Source organism: Haliotis rubra, unplaced genomic scaffold (genome assembly GCF_003918875.1).
Source record: "Haliotis rubra isolate DU_JTF1 unplaced genomic scaffold, ASM391887v1 Scf603, whole genome shotgun sequence".
Lineage (NCBI taxonomy): Eukaryota > Metazoa > Mollusca > Gastropoda > Lepetellida > Haliotidae > Haliotis > Haliotis rubra.
In genome coordinates this window covers 306,782-329,182 of record NW_025767306.1, presented here as the reverse complement: position 1 = coordinate 329,182, position 22,401 = coordinate 306,782, and the positions used below count along the sequence as shown (strand labels likewise).

The 22,401-nt window shown below is 37.1% G+C and overlaps 1 protein-coding gene across 2 annotated transcripts in view; it reads left to right on the top strand.

The window, feature by feature from the left end:
* Positions 1 to 629: 629 nt before the first annotated feature.
* The window catches only part of LOC124255612 (heparan sulfate 2-O-sulfotransferase 1-like), a 238,312-nt gene continuing 216,540 nt past the window's right edge, over positions 630 to 22,401 (top strand). For both annotated transcript variants that reach the window (XR_006892707.1, XM_046689502.1), the window contains exon 1: positions 630 to 1,097. Coding sequence is in view for 1 of the 2 variants with exons in the window: in XM_046689502.1 (XP_046545458.1) it covers positions 959 to 1,097 (139 nt within the window). In the remaining variant the exon portion in view is untranslated. The remainder of the gene's footprint in view (positions 1,098 to 22,401) is intronic.

The window sequence follows — 22,401 nt, the reverse complement described above, 5'->3', positions numbered from 1 at the left end:
CTCGCTGACTTGGTTGATGCATGTCATGTTATCCCAAATACGTAGCTCGATGCTCATGATGCATGCTTGATGTCAATCACTGGAAAGTCTCGTCTAGATTCGAACGCAGAAGGCCTGGGTACGATTTCCCACATGGGTACAATGTGTGAAGTCCATTTCTGGTGTCCCCCGCCGTGACATTGCTGGTATATTGCTAAAAGCGGCGTAAAACTAAACTCACTCACTCACCCACTTATATACGCCACTATGACCTGGAACGGTCACTTGCAGATCCAGAGGGGGTGTGCAGAGGGTGTGAATCCCCGCTGTTCACACACCTTACGTGTTAATGAGTATCGTGAACACCTCTGGATTTTTTTTTCAATCCCGCATCTGAACCGTCATTCCTTGAATTCCGTAAACCGAAGTATGACTGATGCCTAATGGTCTTCCACTGAGTCTTTTTGACTTATCACCATTGTCCAATACTGATAAATATCCCGAAGTGGTGCATTCACCCTACGCCGTGAACACCTAGTGATAGGCGGGTCTGTACAGACGCAGATAATCAATAGCCACTAGAAAGCCGTTCTCTGCCCATGACGCGAACATAAATAGTCAATAGGGAAGCACTCTTTGAAGAGCGCATGCGTAAAGCCAGGAAGCAGATGGACTTACTGTTTAGTAAACATTCAAGCGGGCTTTGTCAAGTTGTAAATTAACTTACCCTTGCGGTTCTGGTTGGATATTAAGGCTGAAGATACAGTTTGGTGTTTTTACATTCTCAGGAAGTGTCCGTTCACGCTGGACAAGCATACGATTGACCGTGTTTCTGTAAATTTACTCCAGACCGGCTGTCAAATCGGAGTTGGGTGTCTGACAACGTGCGCTTCATGATGTGATGTTTTTGGAGAGTGGGGATCTTTGACACTTCTTTCTCTCCAGATGAATGAATGACGTGTAGATAGGGTTAGCTGTGATGTTACCCCGGCTTGTGAGAGTGATGCAGACGAGACATGTAGCAGGAGTGTTGCTAGCTGTCTCTTTGACAGCGATCTTTGGTTGTCTTCACTTGCTGAGTGAAGTGGCTCGCCTCGATGATGCAAGGGTCAGATTAGGTGAGTGAACGTTTTGTGTTTTAAGAATAGAACACATTAATGCCAAGCACACACTTGCATATTGTATTTCCACATTGCTTATAACTTTGACAGTTTTACTTGATGACACCTCCAGTTCTGCTGTCTGGAGGGGGGCTCTCGATATTTATAGACGACCTTTGTGAAGGTTCATTATCGTCAGCTCAATGGTAATGCAACCGTAACATAACGTATCAAAAGATACCATTTTTAACACAGTCACAACATACAATATATCCATGATTGGCTCAACATCACTCTATATTCAGTGTTGTAAAACTTCTTTGATTATATTCAAGTTTATAGTGTCTATTATTCAATCAATTACAGTACATCAAATAAGCGGTGGTTGTGTCGTGATAAGGTCATCAGCAGACGAAAAAAAACCCAACAATTTGCAAGACAAATACTATTGAATTGAGATGTAAACCTCACATCAACTAGATCATCGTCAATAAACAAACCCCACAATTACTACAGTTATTGGCCTATTGTTATCCTAACTGTATTACCTAACCATCCATTACCCTTAATTAATCCAATCAGCTTAATCCAATTAGGAGTCCACCCACGTTAATGAGCAGAGTCATGGTGAGATAACAAGCTGTAGGAAGAGTCAGGTGTACCAGCCTGGCCTTGTGAGATCCATCAGCTTCACTGAATCACGCACAACAGATCCTGTACTATAGTGAACCATGCAGACGGATATGTAGCCTAGGAAATCCTTTTACAATACACAATGTTTTGTTCTCCTCTACTTCCTTAGTTGTTTTTTAATACACATTTCCCTCCTCTGAAATATATCCTTTACTGTTGAATAGACTTTCAGTTTGATAATTAGGTTGGTTTTGCGGTGATAAGAAACATATATTCCACACACTTGATGCAGGTATATGTTGCAGGTTTCCTGGTACATGTATATGTTTACTTGCATTCAATGATGGTAGGTACAGTCTGAAAAATTCAGATGAATCTATGTTTCTCAGGATATAGTGTTATGCTAACTAAAAGAAGACAAATTATAAAAAAGTAACACATTGTTTTGCTGACTATTGAAAGTGATACTGATATAAAACTATTTGCCAAATGAGGAGCTGAGGAACTGCCTTGACTAGAATAATCACATCTCTAAAGTTTACATGTTAGATGCACAGGTTTGTTTGATGGATTGAGCAATGTATTTTTAAAATCTTGATGTAAAAGGTTATTTATATCCCTTTGAGGGAAACACACCTTGATAAGTTTAATCCAAACCTGTCTGAAGATAGAATTAGTGAGTAAATTATTTATCTTTTGAGCTTAGAAGACAACCAAGTTAATCTCAGTTCTCTCCTTACACTTAGTTGCCTGGCTGCCATGTCACACAAGATCTGTAGATATTTGTGGTAAACACTAGTTATTCAGTGTAGATGGTATTTTATTAACCTCAACCCAGTTCAAGTGATCAGTGCAGTTTGGGAATTTGACTGGTATTATTTCAATTTGTGATGTGTCTGAAGCCTTGAGGAAAGGAGATGAGTTATGATATCACGGATATATCTTACATAGTCGGAAGTCCATACTTGAACCCAAATCTGCAGCCAATGTCAATAGAACCTCTCTAATTTGAATGAATTTTCTCCCAATTCATTTGGCAATAGTTAAGTTTCTCTATCTTTTGATTTGTGTAGAAGTGACCAATGTTTCACTCAGGTACACACGTGTATAGGAGTTTTAATGCTTACTTTTATAATATTCAATTGATGGCAGTGTTAAATTACCACAAAATTTCAAGAATATATGAATTACAATTCAAATTTTGAGTAAAATTACAATTTTCTCCCTGTTTGCCTTCAAAAGGTTTAATTAAGAATCCTTGATCAATACTTGTTACTGGTATGTTTTTGTTTTTATTGACAACACTGAATAAACTTCTAAAACATATATTACTATTGTAATACTATTGTTATACAGTGGCCATAATGTTGAACTATGTAATAATATTTATGGCATTCAGAAGCAGTAGTTTGTAATGGGTAATAACAATGTTTAATATTCTTCAACATTTAGTGATATTAGATAGTGTTTTGCCTGAAATATTAATCATAACTTACAGTAAAGAAATCAGGCCTGTTCATGAAAAATAAGCTTGATTACTTCACCGGGAAAGTAGATAACTGTCGGACGTGTCCGTGATGAATGATGCCCCTTTGTGATGGGTGAAACAGCAGTGTGTTTGGCTTCCATAAAGCATGTCTATATCACAAAGTGTTGGAATAAGCTCCATTTGCAAAGCCTGGAAGTAAATGATGGCTGCCAGTGGGTGCATTTTTTACAGATATAACATAAAAAAACCTTCTTAGAATGCTGTGTAAAATTTCTGTTTGGCATGGATTTGATAAAAATGTCAATAAAACATTTTGGCTCGGCTCTTAAAACCATAACTTTTTTTATTAACTTCTAACTGAGCAAATTACTGTAAAAGGTGCATGCTTACTAAAAACTGATGTATGTCATATGAAGATTTTGTGCTTCGACTTGCAAAGTAATTTCTTTAAATTTAATACATGAAAAAAACATAGAATAAGACAGTGATTATAAGCCAGTAGAGAGAATGTATTCAACTTAAATAAAAACAAGTATTTGAGTATTTTATTTGGTATCAGTATGTGTCTGTTACAAAGGAAGCACCTGTCTCACGTTAATGATAATGGTCCCTGAGCCTGTTGGTCATCTGCATCATTAGGAGTTGATGGCCCCTAAGAGACAAGCCTCATTGATGTTAACATTACTGGACAAAGGTGACCCTGTATGTGTATTATTCTCTAGGCGATACATGAAAGTCGTGTGTCATAGTTATCATATTGACATATCTGACTGCACTTATCATTATCTATCATCTGTTGCCATCTGCATGATAATAGAAGGACACTGTCATTCCTGTACACCGACTGTGTTGCTGTGTGTCAATAACTTCCATAGTATCATATACGCGGGTTAGTTGACCAAGTAGTCTGTCATACAGAACCTGAAACAAATATACCCAATGTAGCTCATGCAAATCTAAAACCACAGTTTCAAGCCCTGGAAATGAAGAAATCTCTGGGCTCCCTTTTTTATTTTAATTTAAAAACTATTTTTCTGTAAAATATGTTCATTTCAGAGTTAACTGCTAGTCTACCGACCAAGTGGTGTGTGTTGTTCGAAATGAAATAAGAATTGCAAGTTTGTGTAGCTCAATGAAGATATTTTTATTTGCCATGACTGATTTTGGTTGTATCAATTAGTGTTGGAGTGAGGTACTGGATGGTTACTATTTGTTCACTACAATGAATATGTATTATTTCTGAAACATTTTGTCCATTATATTCACATTATGCTTGCTTAGAGACTATGTTCTATGCATATTTGGTTGGTTATTATTTGAAAAGTTAATTTTGTATACATTTTTAACTTGTATCTGTTTAATTGTGCAATTTATCAAAGCAAGAATGTGATAAAATAAAAGTTAAGTAGTTTCTACAGAATGTCAGTGTGTAACGCTTGTGGATGCTTACCTCTACATTCTTGTGAAGATATTTGGCTTTTTTATTCGCAAGGTATCAACACAAAGAAAACAGGTTGTATTCACTAAATTTCAGTAAATGTAGTTTAGACTGGTTGGACATATTTTGAATCTGCTATGCATTGCAGATTTGTAGAAAAGGAAACTGGACATTGAGCATGTCATTGATAAAGAAGGGTTGATTGTAAGAGTTTATAATTCAGTAATGATAAAAAACAAGCAAACTGTTTTATAACTAGTGCTCTTCCAAATGTTATTATCACCTCTTCAATAGAGCGACCTGTGAAGATCTGGTTTAGAATTGATCTTCAGTGACCCATGCTTGTCGTAAGAGGCGACTAACGGGATCGGGTGGTCAGGCTCGCTGACTTGGTTGACACATGTCATCGGTTCCCAATTGCGCAGATCGATGCTCATGCTGTTGATCACCGGATTGTCTTGTCCAGACTCAATTATTTACAGACCGCCGCCATATAGCTGGAATATTGCTGAGTGCAGCGTAAAACTTAACTCACTCACTCTTCAACAGAACCTATGTCATGGCAGCTGTTTTACATGTAAATGTAACAGTCAATGTTGTTCAGATATTAATTTTCAATGAATCATTGTTAGTATTGTGTGCACCAGGTACTTGATCAAGATGGAGTTCAGTTGCGTAGCCTAGTGGTTAAAGCGTTCGCTCGTCACGCTGGAGACCCGGGTTCAATTCCCCACATGGGTACAATGTGTGAAGCCCATTTCTGGTGTCCCCAACCTTAATATTGCTGGAATATTGCTAAAAGCGGCGTAAAACCATACTCGCTCACTCATCAGGATGGAATTAAGCTGTCACTGCTTTAACAGAAAACGAAACAAAAAAAACAGTTGACAGATGGGGCCTATGTTGTGTGGAGTCACACATACTTATATATCTGGGCAATCACTGGATATGGTAGTGTCATTTTTCACTCAGTAAGGTATTCCCCTAATGCACTCCTTGATAAATATTTGACTACTCAGTAAGTGACAGTTAGTATGCCGACCCTTCAGCCAGGTGGGGAGGGACGTGGAATGTGGGCACCAAGGTATTATGATCCTGTGTGTCGATGGAAGATTCATTACTACTGATAAGATAAACGACACTGGAGGTAGAAGGGTTAATCTTTAATGCTATCAACCTTCCTACTTCTTACCTACCCGACAAATACAACCATCCACTTCTCCCGACCCAGTACAGACTCACAAGTCAAGTGTTGTTAGCTATAATAATGATGGGACAGGTTTTAGAAATGTAGGGTTAGGGGTAGTCTGTCATACAGACCCTGAAGCAAATATATCCAAGAAATCCCACGCAAGTCTAGAAAATGTGGCAAGTCTAGATTTCCACAGAAAATGAAGGAAGTCTCAGGGCTCCTTTTCATGATATTTTATTTTTTTTACTATGAGTTTTTTTCTGTAAAATATGTTCATTTCAGAGACTAGTTGTTAGTCTAGGTTAGCGTATGCATACACTTAGTTTGTCTGTTTTACTTGTCAGCTATCAGTGTGAAATTAGAAATATATGTATAGCTCTTAAAATATTAAATTTTATTATTTTATTATTACAGTCAGTGTAATTATGTAAGGCTAATTATTGAAACTCATTCGGAAAGTGAAAATCAGGGAGTTTTGCAAAGATAAAAACATTGGTTTAAGTTATGAGTTTGGAGTTTTTTAAATTTCAGTTCTGGGAAGTTTGACCAACATTTGCTGAAGGCTTGGGGACTGAGATTTGCCTGTGAGAATGCCTCTGTATATCACTGATAGTGAGCTTATGAACACAGAAATCAATATTTGGTAGCGTTGTAAATAGCTTGATAAATCACAATGGAGCATCATTTTTAGGCAAATATGTGGTCAGATAAAACAAATAAAAATCAGAATCCCTGATGAACAAATCAATCATGGAGGTCAACTGAATGGACATTGATTAAGACAATTAATCAGAATGCCACTCAATCACTGCAAGTTTGAAGTTTACTTAAATCCTCAGTATTGTAGGACTGATAAATTCACGGAATAGTTCAAACCAAGTAGGGTGCATACGGTATGTCCACTGGGTGTATTTGGTATAGAAGGGAACCAGTAACATCACAAATTTTGGGTTAATTGATGATATATGCAGCCACACACAGCAGCCCAAATCAGCCTTTCTCTACCTCATGGCTCCTTCACCCACCTACCTTTCAGTTCTGCCTTAGGAATAGGATCAACATGCTCATTTTTGATCCAGCATTGATTTTAGGATTTAATAGCATAATGTTCAAAACAACCTAAAATGTATTTTGTTATAAGCATGTAAGACTAATAAAGATTTTATTCAAGATTTTAATTAAGATTAAATAAACTGAAGCTTTGTGTACAGCTTTGTATCTTGCAAGCAACAGTGAAAAATGTGATAACTTGAGTTGGGACGAGCACAGGGCTGAATGCAAATGCATGCGTGTTATGCAGTGGTATAATTCATTGATAAGTTGAAGTGTTGTCTCGCATCCTATAAACTGGCAGTGTTTAGGCTAAAACCAGACCAGAGGATTTGATCAATCGATTGTCGCCTGGTGAACTTATCGCTAGTTGTTGGTAATTACTCATGAAAAATTAAACCAAAATAATAGTTTTTGTCTGCTTGTCATGTTCTGATGTTCTGCAAGGTGTTTGTGCCGTTGAAACTGGAGCGGAAATTAAGCTGGGATATTGAGGGATTATATAGTATTATTAGTATCGTGTTTGTGAATCTGTTTACTGTATGCACTGCCAAGTTTATTTCATCCATATTAAAGAGCTACAGAAAGCCATTACAGACAAATGGGATTCGGAACTGCTTATGCAGATTTCTATCGAGAAGATTGTGTTGAACTGATTTAATAGGTTCTAATATGAGACTATTTCAGATGTAAAATGTTAGAGTATTCATAAAAGTATTAATTCCTGACATCCTGATGCCTTGAATTCTTTAAAAGATAATTAAATGTTAATTTTGATGCTAAATAATATTTTGTGTGTATTTTAAGAAAAATATTGATTTCTATCATGCAGCTAAATTCATTTTGTGCGTTATTTGATTAAAAGTCTAATTACATGGAACCCAAGACAGCATATTTTGACCACCCACTGACCTCTCCTGATGACTTAGCAATGGATCAAGAGTGCTGACACGATAAAAAATATATTTTATTTTTTTACATGTACGTTTATTGTAAAACCAATAAAGATATTACACCAGCTTTAAATGAAGAAAATGATTTTGGGAAGTTTAATTTGCATTGGGACAAATAGTGTCCAGCAAAGTTGATGTTGCTTGACTGCCACTCTGCTGCCAACATTGCCCATGGTAGTACTGTGTTGCCAGATGGGGAGAGGGGTCAGTGTTAGCGAGGAGAGGTGAACATATCAAAGATGGCTGTCAAAGATAGCTAAAATGGGTCAGAAAAAATGGTCGACCTTTCACACATGCGGTGCAGAGAATTGAAGCTGTAGTGTTTGAACTGGAAAATAGGCCACACAGACTGTTAAATTTACAATCTGGAATTGTCAAATAGCTGTGTTCTGAAAGAGGGCCATAAAATTTGTCAGTGTTTTACACCTAGATTCTAATTGCGCTGTCCTTGCATGAGAATTCGCCTATTTTCAAAATACTTTTTGGGTGGTTTCAGAAATGCATGGAAAGAATTTGGGACTGAAATGTAACTTGTTTGCGGAAAGCAGTGTCAGGATGTGAGATCGCACTATGAAAACTTCTACACTACTTGTAGGGAAGCTCATGTTGTCTTTGGTTATAACACTAGCACATAGCACACTTTAACCCCTTACATGTTAACATGCTCAGGGCAAATGCATTCTGTCAATACTCCCTCTGTAGATTGAAGGAAGCAGAGACCCTCCACCTTAAGAACATCATTAATAATTAATTCAGTGTCTATTTAGTTGTGAATAGAAATGTTTTAGAATGTTTTAAAATATTCAAATTCTTTGAAAGTATTGATTAAATCTGTTTTAATAAAGACTGAATATGTTGAGGTAAAATTACGTCTTTTTCAAAACTAGTCAAAACATGTTTATGAACACAATATTATTAATTAATGAGTTCTAAGATATTCCTTGTACATTGGTTTTAAGATTTCTGACATGACCTGAGTGTCATAAACCTGTTTGTAATGTTTCCTGTTCAAGTTATTTTAACCTGTCACATATAATCTGAACAAACTATACTCATGGAAACGAATCAGGGAACACATGAAAGTACAAGTGTTCCTTTATTCTTTTCCAGGTTTCTTCACAAGGTATATATATTGCACTGTGGGTGAAATTCTGGAAATACATAAAGGAACACTTGTACTTTCATGTGTTCCCTTGTTCGTTTCCACGAGTATGTTTAGCACAACACCACCCATGTCTTCAAGCTGTTTGTGATCATGTTGTAAATTCAGGTTAGGTTTAATGCATACAATTTCCATCTTTCATAACACAAGTACCTAAGTGATGTCCCATCATGTCCCAAAGAAGTGGAAATGTTGTCATCAATTCTTAAATTGTCAAAATTTGTCTTGCTATGTTTGTCTAAGGATTTGTCTTCATTGGAGCTGTCACTTATAAAGTAGACATTTCAAGGCAAATGGACCAGTGTGTGGGAGCGCTTGCTGGCCTGTCATTACCTGATAAATTCTTCATCCAGAACAAGGCTAGAATTGGCCAGCACTGGACATCCATTAGTCTCGTGGTCTAGGGTCAGCTCAAGGGTCTGAATGCTTGATAGAAAACACATTTGTTTACATGTGGTTGATGGGGCAGCATGCACATGCATATATACACTTGTCAGCGGGGATGGAGCATGTGTCTAGTATAGCTCCCTCGTTATAGCAGGGAGTTGGAAACATGGATTGTGCCTTTTTAACCTCTTTGTAACAACAGCCCCTCCCCAGTGCTAGATTGTATCTATCTTCAGTTGTGCTTGAATTTTACTTAAACCCTCTTAATAACAACAGGTTCTAAGACATTGATTGTATCTGATGTAACACATTTGATAAACAAAGTAGGATGTTAAGAACTGTATGTTATATGTTTGTCTGTATGACACAACATTGTGTTATCCATTCATTGTGATGTAATCTCTTTATCAGACAAAGTGGGCTGATAAGAACTGTATCATACCTGACCTCTCTATAACATCAATTTACACTGCAGATGGCTCATATTGCTCTAACCCAGTGTCCCCTTTATAACACCAACTTGGGAGACAGGGATTGTGGGCTATGATGGACTTTGGGTATTTTTCTCAGTGTAACAAGATAATATTATTGTAGCCCATTTGAGTGAGACATTTCTAACAACAGTTGAATTTGGAAAGTTTCAGAGTAGTTTGAACATAGGCGGATCCTGGGGAGAGCAGGGGTACGCACCAACCAAAAAACCCCCACCCCCACCCCCCAACCATCCTGAAAGTTTGTTAAATGACCACTGAAACTCTTGTGAAAACAGGTGAAAATGAAGTGTGAACCCTCCTTTCTCAAAAAGCTGTATTCTCCCCTGTTGAAGCATCACAAAGTACCAGTAACATACATATGGATATGGTGCTCTTGAAGAAGTACGGAACATGGATATGGAATATTTGTGGTTTGTTACCACCCATGGTGTGTTTATTTACACACAGGCCTAATGTGTTTATGTGTCTGGTGCAGTGACATGTGCTGGTGCTGCATCAATCACTCGTAATGACTTCTATAAAACTCTCCTTAGGAGATGCTCATCAAATTGCAGGAATACTTGCTATAATTATATCATTAAGACTCAAAATATATTTAGTCATTGTCATGAAGTATTGTTCCGCACAGATTAGTATTTTCTACATATTTTGTATAAGTACTAGTGATGTACAAAACAAGTAATTCAGTTAAAAGACTTCTTGGTTATGTTAAGTTTTGGACTGTCTGTTTAATTAAATATATAATCTATAAAAACTACATCTTTTTATTCATCTTTTTTTAGTCAGTAAAATATCCAACGTAGAAAACATTTTGATATATGCTATGTATTTTTTTAGTTGTTTGAATAAGAATAAGAAAAAAAGAGAAAATTATGTACATAGTGGATGGAATATTGAAGTTGAACACTCTAAAACATTTAACACTCACCATCAGAGAAGAGTTGATGTGAAGTTAGTCATCTTTAGTTCACGAACAACTAACATTTCATATTATGTTACTATCATATTGATTCTGTGTTTCCTAATGTTACAGTGGAGCGTTATTGTTCTACAGAACTGATAACCATCATCAGTCAAAGCCTTACTACCCTGACATTTTGCCAGGATTATTTATCATGGGTAAATACCATGATTTCTGATTGTTTATCTTGGACCTAAATTCCGCAGTCCAAATACCAGCCAGTCTTTATGCAATGCCTCCTTGAGGATGGGTGTGGAATTTCATTCAAGTCATACAGGCAGGAATATTGGTGTAAATCCTATGAGGGGTTCCAAACCATCTTTCTTTGGCATTTTTGAATGAGGAATTGTGGGTTTTTATGAGAGTCGTGGGACAGACAGTGATTCCGGCTAGGCGGGCGGAGTGTGTGTTGGCTGTGTGTATTGTCTGCGAGGCCTGCTATGTGGGGCTGGCTTGGATTCTGTTGATAATGTAAGCATGCTTGTGCAGCCAGGATACATTTCTTGGGTTTGGTTACACAATGGAAACGAGATGATTCTCAAAGGTTTAGAGAGTACTTTGTATATCATTATATATAGCTACCTCCTTGAATTATGTATACATTGTTGCTTATGTTCAGTTCAAATTTTGTTGTATCTGTGTCTAGTTTTGCCTACTTTTTGCCCTCACAATGTTTTCTGAAGTCCATGTGTTTATGAACTTTGTGATTTAACCTTTTGTGTGAAGGTAGATAAATTTGATTGGTCCTCACTCCTCAGGTAACCAAGAAAGGGGCACTTGATAGGCTCGTTCCTAATGCATTGGTTCATCATGCAAAAGACAGATGTTTGATTTCCAAAGTGTATAATGTGTGAAGGCAATTTCTGGTGGTGTTCTAGCCTGTTTATATTACTCTAATACTAAACAATATTACATTCCTTCAGTATCCCAATTGTGTAGATCAATGTTCATGCTGTTGATCCCTGGATTGTCTGGTCCAGATCCGATTATTTACAGACCGTCATCATATAGGTGGAATATTGCTGAGTGGCGGCGTAAAACTAAACTCACTCACTCACTCTATCCCTTATTGTAATCTTTAAATCCTAAATGAAGCAAGTAAAGATTTTCTGCAGAGGCTGGAATTCATATCTCATTGAGATAATTTCAGTTGAAGTTTCTTGTTTCTATTACATTTACATTTTCAGAGACGAGGCATTAGTGTAGTGTTGCTTATTGTGACATAAAACACTACACCCTCTCTTACATGGTATGGGGGAGGTGGAGTAGCCTTGTGGTTAAAGCGTTCGCTCGTCACTCTGAAGACCTGGGTTCGATTCCTCACATGGGTACAATGTGTGAAGCCCATTTCTGGTGTCACCAGCCGTGATATTGGCTGCAGCATAAAACTAAATTCACTCACTCACTTACATGGAATGTAGTTGTTTCTGATCGCAATCTGGTAGTTTGTGTAGATTTGAAGATGAGCAACACCATGTAATAACCTGTTCAAAGTATAGCAAAGAAAGAGAATCACTTCTACAAACAATCTTTAATCATGATCAAGAATTTGCTAAAAAATGAACAATTCCTAACAATTTTCACAAACAGATGTCCAGAAACAATTCCCAAAATATGTCATCATATTCAAAATTTTAAATTAATTCTGTGAATGACCATAGTCTCCTCATATTACCTCTGTCATTATACTACATGATTTGTGAAATCGTTATACTGTACATCATTAGTATGTGAAATGTATCTGTATATTTCTATATATTTGTACCTACTGTGTTAATATTTGTAGTTTATAGAATATAGCCATTGTTCCTTCATGGAATGCTATGCAATAAATATTTTGTCCTATCTTATCATGACATAGTCTGGGTAAACCTGTTCTGGGAGGCAGGTTTGAAGTGTCTGTTCTGATCAGTTGACAGAGAACCCTGTGATAGAGCACTTGTAGCTTTCTTAGACTTGCACGTCTCCTGCTGTGATATTGCTTGAATATTGCTAAAAGGGGTGTACAACCCAACTCAGTCAGTCTGTCCCCTTACCTTCTCTTGCCTATTGTAAGTATAGAATTACTAAACATTCATGGGCTGGCCTTACCATTCAGTATAATCCTGGAGCAAGTTTGCTTTCAGTAGCCTGGTTGGCCCACAGTGGACACTGTATATCTCAAATACACTTAGTTATGTTCTAAATGAAGTGATAGTTATCTTATCAGAGCTATCTACAACTTTTTATCAATTGAACAGTGTCAGGTTTGATTAGATAGAGTGTTTATTCTTAGTGCTAAGTGCTTCCTTGAGGGGACAGAAAGCTTTCTGATGCAGTATTAGAGTAAAGGTTAGGGCTTCACAAATTGAAACTTTGTGTGCAAGGAATTGAATCACATATTGTGTATAGGCAACAAATACTCATAGCCCTTGTCTGTCTCACAGTCCCTGAACCATATTATTTTCCCTACAGTCTAGCCCTCCTGCAATGCTAAAGCTCTAAATGAAGCAAGTCTAGATTTCTCCAGGTTCTTAATCTCTGGTCTCCCTGGGGCCCCTTTTCAATTTAAATGGGCTTGTTTGTTACTATCAAAACTTATATATATTCAGAGACTAAGCATTAGTCTACCCTAAATGAAACAAGTCTAGGTTTCTCAGGTTTAGAATCTTCCAGCTCACTAGGGCTCCTTTTCAGTTTCAAAGGAATTATTTGTTTTCCTACACAATCCTATAGATTCAGAGTCTAAACTTAAGTCTATTAAACCTGTGGAGGACACTTTATATTCTTAAGAAGTACACACGCTCCCTTAGAAATAGAAATTACAGAAGAACTGAAACATTTAAAAAACCAATAAACTTTAAGAGTATTCTTTGAACCCATTATTTTCAGGGCATATTGAAAATGTCCTTTGTGTTTCGTGAATTTACTATCAGAACTATTGTTGGGGAGTAAACGCACTTGAGTCAGTCACAGTGTACCATAAGGAGGCCGTTTATGGTGAGAAAGGAGAATAGTGGGGAAGTTGTTGAGTGTGAAAGGGCCATTGTCCCTTGTTTGTTGGTGAGTTAATTATTTGTTAAGGTTTACTGTTTCCTAACAGACTCAGTAATCTATCAGCGTAATTGAAAACATGGATTTATGACAGGCCATCAGAGTGATATAGAGAAATAACACGTTTACAACCTTGTCATAACTTGGGATGGGTATTAGGGAGGTTACTGGCTGGGTGCATCTTCCTGGAGTGAGTGAGTGAGTGCACTGTAAACATCGATTTATGACAACCTAAGGAGGTTACTCGGCTGGTGCATCTTCGTGGAGTGAGTGAGTGTGTGAGCTATAAGGAGTAGCTCTAACTTGTTTACAACTTTGTCATGACTTTGGATGGGTATTAGGGAGGTTACTAGGCTGGTCAACTCTTGGAGTGAGTGAGTGAGAGTGAGTGAGTGAGGGTGCTGTGAGGACTGGCCGTAGGAAGTGTTGATATGTCGTCATAATTTATGAGTAGTAGTAGAAAGCACATGTTAATGCAGCTGTCTACAGAGAATGATGCATATTAAGAGACGATTCAGCCTTTAAGACATTTTTGGTAATGTATACTTTAAGATATTGAGTGATAGTATCTGAACTTATAAACTGACTGACATTTGGTCTTTACGCTGAAGCTGCAGAATGTAAATGCCATGCCAGTGGTATCTGTGTATTGTTATGGCAACATAGGTTTTTTCTTTTATGCTAACAGATGTAACCATTAAAGTGGGTTCGGATGACTTCACTGATCATGTTTTTGTGGTGTTACCTATATCTGCGTATTCAAGTCCACGAGAAAAACTTGGGACAAAATGAAAGATTTACAATGTGAATAGCGATCCAGCTAATGTAAGGGTCCTTGGGGGTTGACGGTCAGACTGCAGTGGATATGATTCTACTGATTTAACATCAATTTTCTACATGTTCGCACACATGTCCACCCAGTTATAACTGATCTTTCACAAAAACAGTGAGAATGGCAAGAGATCCCTCAATTTATTATATCTCTGTGTTTACTTTGTCATTGATAGTGCCAGTTGCAATAAAAAACCTAAGCTGAAAAACTAAACTATCAAAGAGCCACCTTGGGCCTTACTTAGATTTCAAAATTGGGATTAGTTGGAAGCTTTAAAACAGTTTTTGTTTCAGTTAAAATGTTATAAGCCGAAATACATGTGAAATGTTTTTGCTCCTTTGCATAGCTATAGCTCAATTATTTTTCAAAACAAAGATTTATGTTTCAGAAATGTCTGATATGAGTGGTGTAATCTGTAGGGAAAGTTTGCGGCAACCTAGAATTACTCCTTAGGAACACATTACGGCAGTGAGTGTCTGCTAGCTAAGATTGCACACAGGGTCTCCCGTCAGTGATTAAACAGAACGTCCTGGACTCTCTTTACTTATTGCTTCTCAGAAGAAGTTGTCCTTGATTCCTATCTACAGTCGAACTCATCTCGGTGCTTGTACATCTTGCAGCAGTGACACGACTTTCTGATCTTTAGTCACAGAGAGTCCAGTAATTATCTCCGTGTGGTCTTGCTTCTTGTCAGTGAGCAGCCATTTCAAATTTAACAGAGGCTACTTCATGAGGCAACACCCTGCCAGAGCTGTTTGTTTTTATGCCTAGGGTTACAGATATGGAGATACAGTTCCTCTTTTTCTGAACCCTTTTTTCTGTTATTCTTGCAGTAGTTCTTTCTCCTTTTTATCTTCTTTGACTGCAGAGTTACATTTAATGAAACCAGGAAGTAGGAAGTTATACTGATGGAGTGAGGTACTATTTGGCTTTTTAACCTTACTGCTTACATACCAGACTAATGCTTAGTCTCTGAATAATATATAATTTGATTGTAACAAATAAACCCATTTAAATTGAAAAGGAGCCCAGGGAGATCAGTGAGTGAGTGAGTGAGTTCAGTTTTGCGTCGCACTCAGCAATATTCCAGCTAAATGGCGGCAGTCTGTAAATAATCAACCAGACAATCCAGTGATCAACAGCATGAGCATCAATCTGTGCAATTGGGAACCGATGACAGCGAGCCTGACCACCCGATCCCGTTAGTCGCCCCTTACGACAAGCATGGGTTACTGATGATCAATTCTAGCCCAGACCTTCACGGGTCCCAGGGAGACCAGAGATTCAGAATCTGGGAAAATCTAGACTTGCTTCATTTAGGGCTTTAGCATTGCAGGGAGGGCTAGGCTGTAGGGAAAATAATAGAGATGGCCGGTTTTACTGGTTAACCGGTAAACCGTGTTTTTTTCATGAGCCGCTTTTTTAGTTAAATAAAACACTATTCTCCTCTTCTCAAAGATATTTGCTAGCAAATTTGTGATCTCACTAGTTTTTCTTTATATGGATTCTTTAAAATGCCGCTATCCAATGTAGATTGAATGAAGAAAATACTCGAACGAAAAGTACTGGCAATGGCATTGATGATTAACAGATTTGTTGTTAACTTGTTGTTCAGTTTTGAAATTTTGTGATATTGTCAAGTTAAGTTATCTTAATGTCGTTGACTTATTGGAATTAACAAGTTTGTGTATTTTGTTCATAATGTTTGAGTTGTTGAACTTGGCAGTGAGCTCAGTTTTGAAATTTTCAGATTTCATCTCCTTGTGGAAGTTTCCTGTTGTGATGACTGAAATTCACAGAATAAAAAGAAGTCTAAAACACTTTGTATTTTTCATACTTGGTTATTATAGTTATGACATTACTTCATGGTCCGATTCATTCAAAATCATTAAACACTTCCAAAACCCCCTGAGATTTTAGACAGGATTCATTAGTTAGTAGTTACTGCAGCATTGTTATACTTTAACTTGTGGTAAATACCGAAGACTGTGGTAAATACCAGTGGTACAATGAACAAAAAACCTTGGTATACCGTGGTACTGAAATTTTCGTGGTACCCAACCCTAGAAAATAATATGGTTCAGGGACTGTGAGACAGACTACTTACATACATATGTATTGGAAAATGGTCTTGAAAAAATAATGTCCGTACATGCCTAAAAGAACTTGAATGGATTTATTGAAACCTTACAGTTCTGCTCAATAATGTTCCTTGATGTTGTGCTGAGAGTGTTGACTGTGTAAATAATATAGCCAGAACAGCTAGGTATGCAGACAAGAATTAATGCCATCTACATCTGCAATTTTCACAAGAGAAACACGATCCTTCTGTACTCCTGCCCTTACACTGGGTCAGTATTGAATGCATATATTCCATGCAGTGGAGCATCAGAAAGGTGAAGTTTCTCGATACAGTTTGTTATTATATGCTCCTGTACGAAGTCTGAGTCTAGGAAAATTGTGTTTGATCCAGTAAGCTCAGCACATGATAGTCCATTAATGAATCTACAGTGAAGTGAGTGAGTGAGTGAGTTTTAATTTAAGTTACATTGGCAGTATTTCAGCCATATTTTCACGTGATCAATTATACAGTTATATGCTAATTTTAAAAACTCTCATCGATAGACAGAATAACAACTAGCAATATATCACATCTACAAAAAGGGATAGCATATGTTTCTGATGCAAACTACTCTATCTATTCCCAAGTTGGTCATGCTGGACTTGGCAGGCAACTGTAACACTGTGCCTGTTGTAGGTATGTCAGTTGTTGGACTTCCATTAGGCCCAGGTATCCAGTAATAAATACTTTTATTACCATTTCCCCATACTACAAAGCAAGAACCATATTGTGATTGGAAATGCCTGAGGTTGCTCTCAGCTTGGACACTGTTTACCATGTCCACTAAAGGTAATATAAAACTTTAAAAACTCTCCACAATCTCTGTAATTGTTGTAACCAGAGAAGCTGATAAACCACACAATTGGACAATTACAGTCTGATTAAAGTGGTCAATGTCCATCAACTAGTTTCGTAATTACACTCCATGGAAGAAAATAAAGTAAGTCCACTTTTGTGATTGTACCAGTGAAAAGCTGCTATCAGCTTTACGATGATTTACAACTGTGTGAACAATGGTTACATTTACCCTCAGTTCATCAATTGTTTCCTGGATTTACAATTGCTGGTTTAATGATTGGTTTGACTTTGTGAATGGAAACGTGATCTGTGGGTTTGATTTGTATTGATTTACAGCAACGAATTTGATATTTGAGTATCCTTCTATTTGAATGAAAGTCACTGAGATATTTTACTGCTTCTCAGCGAGTTGGTTTAGTCCAGAGATTGTTCAGATAGACATATTTATGCTGCAATCGGATACCACCAGCCATGGAACAGCCCAATAAAATACCAATAGAATCAGATTTTGTACCCACATAACGTAGATGTCATAGTGGCAATGTTTCATTGTTTCTACTGAAATGTGTGTTATGTTTGACAATTAATACAGAAATAGAACTGTGGCGGTTTGGAAAGAGTGATATGTTCTGGCTGAAGCATCAGACAGTTCTTGACATTTTAACATCTTAGATACAGTATAGACATATATATTTTCAAGAGTGTTGTTAAGTGATTAGGGGAAGGTGACATCAGCAGTCTTTTTTCAGTAAACGTTTTTGTCTTCTAGCATGAACATACTATTTGAAATTTATATATTTTTGCTGTGATGTGCTATTTGGCTTTTAACATTACTGCTTATGTGCATTGGAGACTTTATTCTGAAGAATATGTCCTGGATTAACAGATCCATGTAAGTCTGTATTTCAGACTATCGGTTGGAAGTCTCAGATTGCATATAATTTGTAAGTCTCATACCAGAGAATATGACTCTTACAATTAGTCATTCATTTTCAAAGTCAAAGGTTTTACCATTTATTAGTTCAGTAAACATTTGCTATGATTATAATTCAGAAATAGTGTGCACATGGTAAGATAAGATCTGCAATTGCTGCCATAAAGTATGTACAGTTTATTTCAATGGGACTTTATCGTCATGTTTGCAGATAATTGTTTCAGTTTATTGTCCATTTCAAAGTATGAGTTTTGTTGTAGCTGTGTGCTTTGTGATTCACTTTACACTCATTGGTCAGCAGTGACTGTCTGTTTTTTTAGCATTCAACATGAAAAGATGGTGCTGAGTCAAAGATCAACTCAAATTGGGTTGTCAAAGTTTATGTGGTATGGTGCTCTTTATGTCCAGTTGCTGTCTGCTGGTTGTGCTTGTTTATGACTTTGCACCGGGAAGACCCTGCCCTGAAACTTTAGAGGATTCTTCAAGTTCAAGCAGTCTCACTTCAACGCTACATTGGTGTACCAGGGTCATGTGAACACCATATTCTGCATTTAATTGCAACCCTTGACCAATTTTCTCTGGATCTTGAGTGCTCTGTAGGTTTGAAAACAAAGATATCAAATTTATGTTGAACAATCACTGTGTTCATGAGTAAGGCATGAGTTTGTATGGCTTCTATTACATCACAGTTGCAGCACCAACACATCAAGTGATAAACATGTCCATGGGGTTTCCAGTTTAGAGAAGGTCCCCAGCAAGCAGTGATGTTCATACGAAGCAACTGAGACTGACCAGATGGTCTGAACAATCCAGATTCATTCATTTTGCAACCTCATTTTAGAAGTTGTAACCAAGCATCTGTGGACTCTAGTCTGTCAAACAGACCCAGAAACAAGTATACCCAATGTAACCCAAGCAAGTCTAGAATGTGTGGCAAGTCAAGATTTCCACAGTTTCAAGAAAGTCTCCTTTTTATTGTATTTTATTTTGATTTTTAAAAAAAATTCCCTTAAAATATGTTCATTTCAGAGACTAGCTGTTAGTCTACTGTGGACTCCTGCTGGAGCAAATAACAAACATATCCTTAAAAAGTCCCAGCCGAAACCAAGGGTCCAGCCACAGCATGCTTCAAAACTAATCACAGTGATAGCCTATTGTCAGTTCAGTTGAGGGAATTGATTGAAACCTCTACCGTGATTGGTCTGCTCCCCAAGATGAACCAATCAGATGGACATTTTATGATTCTGTAACATAAACACAGGGCTCCAGATAACTTTTGGGGGTGTGAGTGTACTTACACATCATATTGCAAGTGGAGGTGTACTGAGAATTTTGAAGGAGTACTGACATGTTTTTGTGTGAGTTGGTGATGTGGTTTGTCTGGACGATTCATCGATCACTATTTCCAACCATGTATTTGTATTTGAAGACGCTTGAGAAATAACTGAGCGACCGTGTGATGCGCGAAATGTCAGGTCCGACTGGATATAAATAGGAACAGTGTAGTTTTTAGCCAATAGAAAAATAGTGACGCATATCGTTGCATGGCAACGCAAGGGATTCCTACTGTCGGGGTTTCCTCATGTGTCAAATCCTGTTTCGCAAAAGAAACTTGACAAGTATTTATCCGAAATAGATTTCCATTTGCACAATACGCACGGAAATTAAATGTTAGACGTACAAAGGTATTTATGTGCGTACACGATACGCTTGAAATCGTATATTATGTCGTACTTAATTGATTTTGAGGCGTACATTAAGCCTGTACGCCCCTTATCTGTAGCCCTGTAAACACATTGCAGTCATATTACAATGAAGATATGTAGTCAGGATTTGTAGGGAAGTAATATTTAATACAGTAAAACAATACCGTTAATTAAGTAAAATAATAACAGCTGAAATATTCTACTTGACTGTATTGGGAAGGTAGGAATGAGTTTCGCCTTTCTCTTCAGAAGTGTTACCAGCTATAGTACAGTGGTAAGTTGTAATGCACAGATATGGCGATACAGTATTGTATTGTATTGCAATACAACTCCTGTATTGCAATACATAAGATTCATTATGTTACAAGATATATGGATGTAAAAACATGTTTTATAACCAAAACTTTTCTTGAACCTGTTCACTGTAAAAAGTTAAAATGAACTAAAAGGGACAAAAAATCATTCTGAATACTCTCTGTGAGCTGTATGTAGGGCATCTCAAACTGAAGTTCTGTTTTACCAGTGACCAGAGTTTGTAATGAGAGTTGAAAGACAAGACAACAGTGTGTTATTCCTGGATTTAAGGGTAACCACAGTGACTAGATATGGTCAGATGTCATGGTAGAACATAAACATATTTGTATTCAGCTTAATGGAAAAAACAAATGGAAAGAAATAACTGTGTATAGAAACTGATATGAGTATCTTCAAATAATGCTTTAAAGGTGTTGTGATTATTGAACATAAATCATACAGTAGACAGGTATATGAGGATAATTATATCATATCCGGTCTAATACTCTGAACCGATAAATATAATCTTGCCAACTGCTTGTGGGAATTATACACTTGTCAAATGCTACGAAGGAAATGTTCACCAAACTCTGCTTATGAGTAATATCTCTACCCAGCTATTTCTTGGAGAAATAAGCAACCGTTTCCGTTAATAGTGATCGCTAACACGATGTAAGTATAAAAAAATACACTTAACTTAGGTTTATGAAAATACCCCTCCTGTTGTTTTGACATGCTCAAAGGAGGTTGTATTTATGTCTTGGGAGGATTGGGATAAACATATTTTAATGATATCAAGTTCATGCCTAGGGGATGTTTGACAAACAGAACTGGCTTCCCTCAGATTCATGTCTCTATGTGTTTTTTACTAATCAGGGAAAGTGTCACGGATTATGAATAGAGTGACATGGCTATGATTAGTAGACTGACCCTGTGGTGGTCTGCTGAACTGGACAATATGACTGACATTTTATCAAATCAATAAATACTGTGGTATTACAAAATTATGATTTAGAAGAAATTATCTGCTCAAAGAACAAGAAATCCTGATCAACCCTAAGGCCACATGTTTCACGATATGGTTACAGATTTTGCTAACCAATTAGTTTGATTCGATAAGAAAACATTTTGAATGTTGGTTCAGGGTGTTTCTATTCATTATTGTAGTTGAATATTTTGTTATTTGGTGTCAAAATTGTTTTGGTTTGACAGTCTTGTAGGAAAATATGATTTCTGTATCTGTATGAAGTGTACTAAATGTTTTCACTGTAGCGTGTATATGGATTTACTTCTGATAAGGTTATACATTGTTTCCTTCATGTGATGTTTGTTGTGGCCGGAGACTCTACCAACAATGAACTTGATCAATTATCATTTAAATAGTTGACAGCTACCATTATTCAGAATAAGGCTTCAGGCTGTTGTTAATGGCTGCAACAGTTTCGACAAAGACTTGAGGCCAGTGGCTAAGGTCACGGACAGTAAATGCTTTTTATCAGATGTTATGAATTAATTATTCATTCAAAGTAATTAGCTTCAAGTGATCTGTACATGAATGTAGTTGCATGCTTCTTCTGGTCATCGATCTATATAACATAATGCCTGTTTCTGGTAGACATATCCCCACATGGGTACAATGAGTGAAGCCCATTTCTGGTACATTTTACTAACGTCCCCGTGATACATGCTTGACTGTGATATTGCTGGAATATTGCTAAAATCTCCTTCAAAGTCTTGATAAAACCAAACTCAGTCAGTCTGGTAGCTTTACATATAACAAATAGGTGCTGTCCACTCACATCTAGACTATCGCTTAGTCCCTGAATATATATAATTTTGATAAA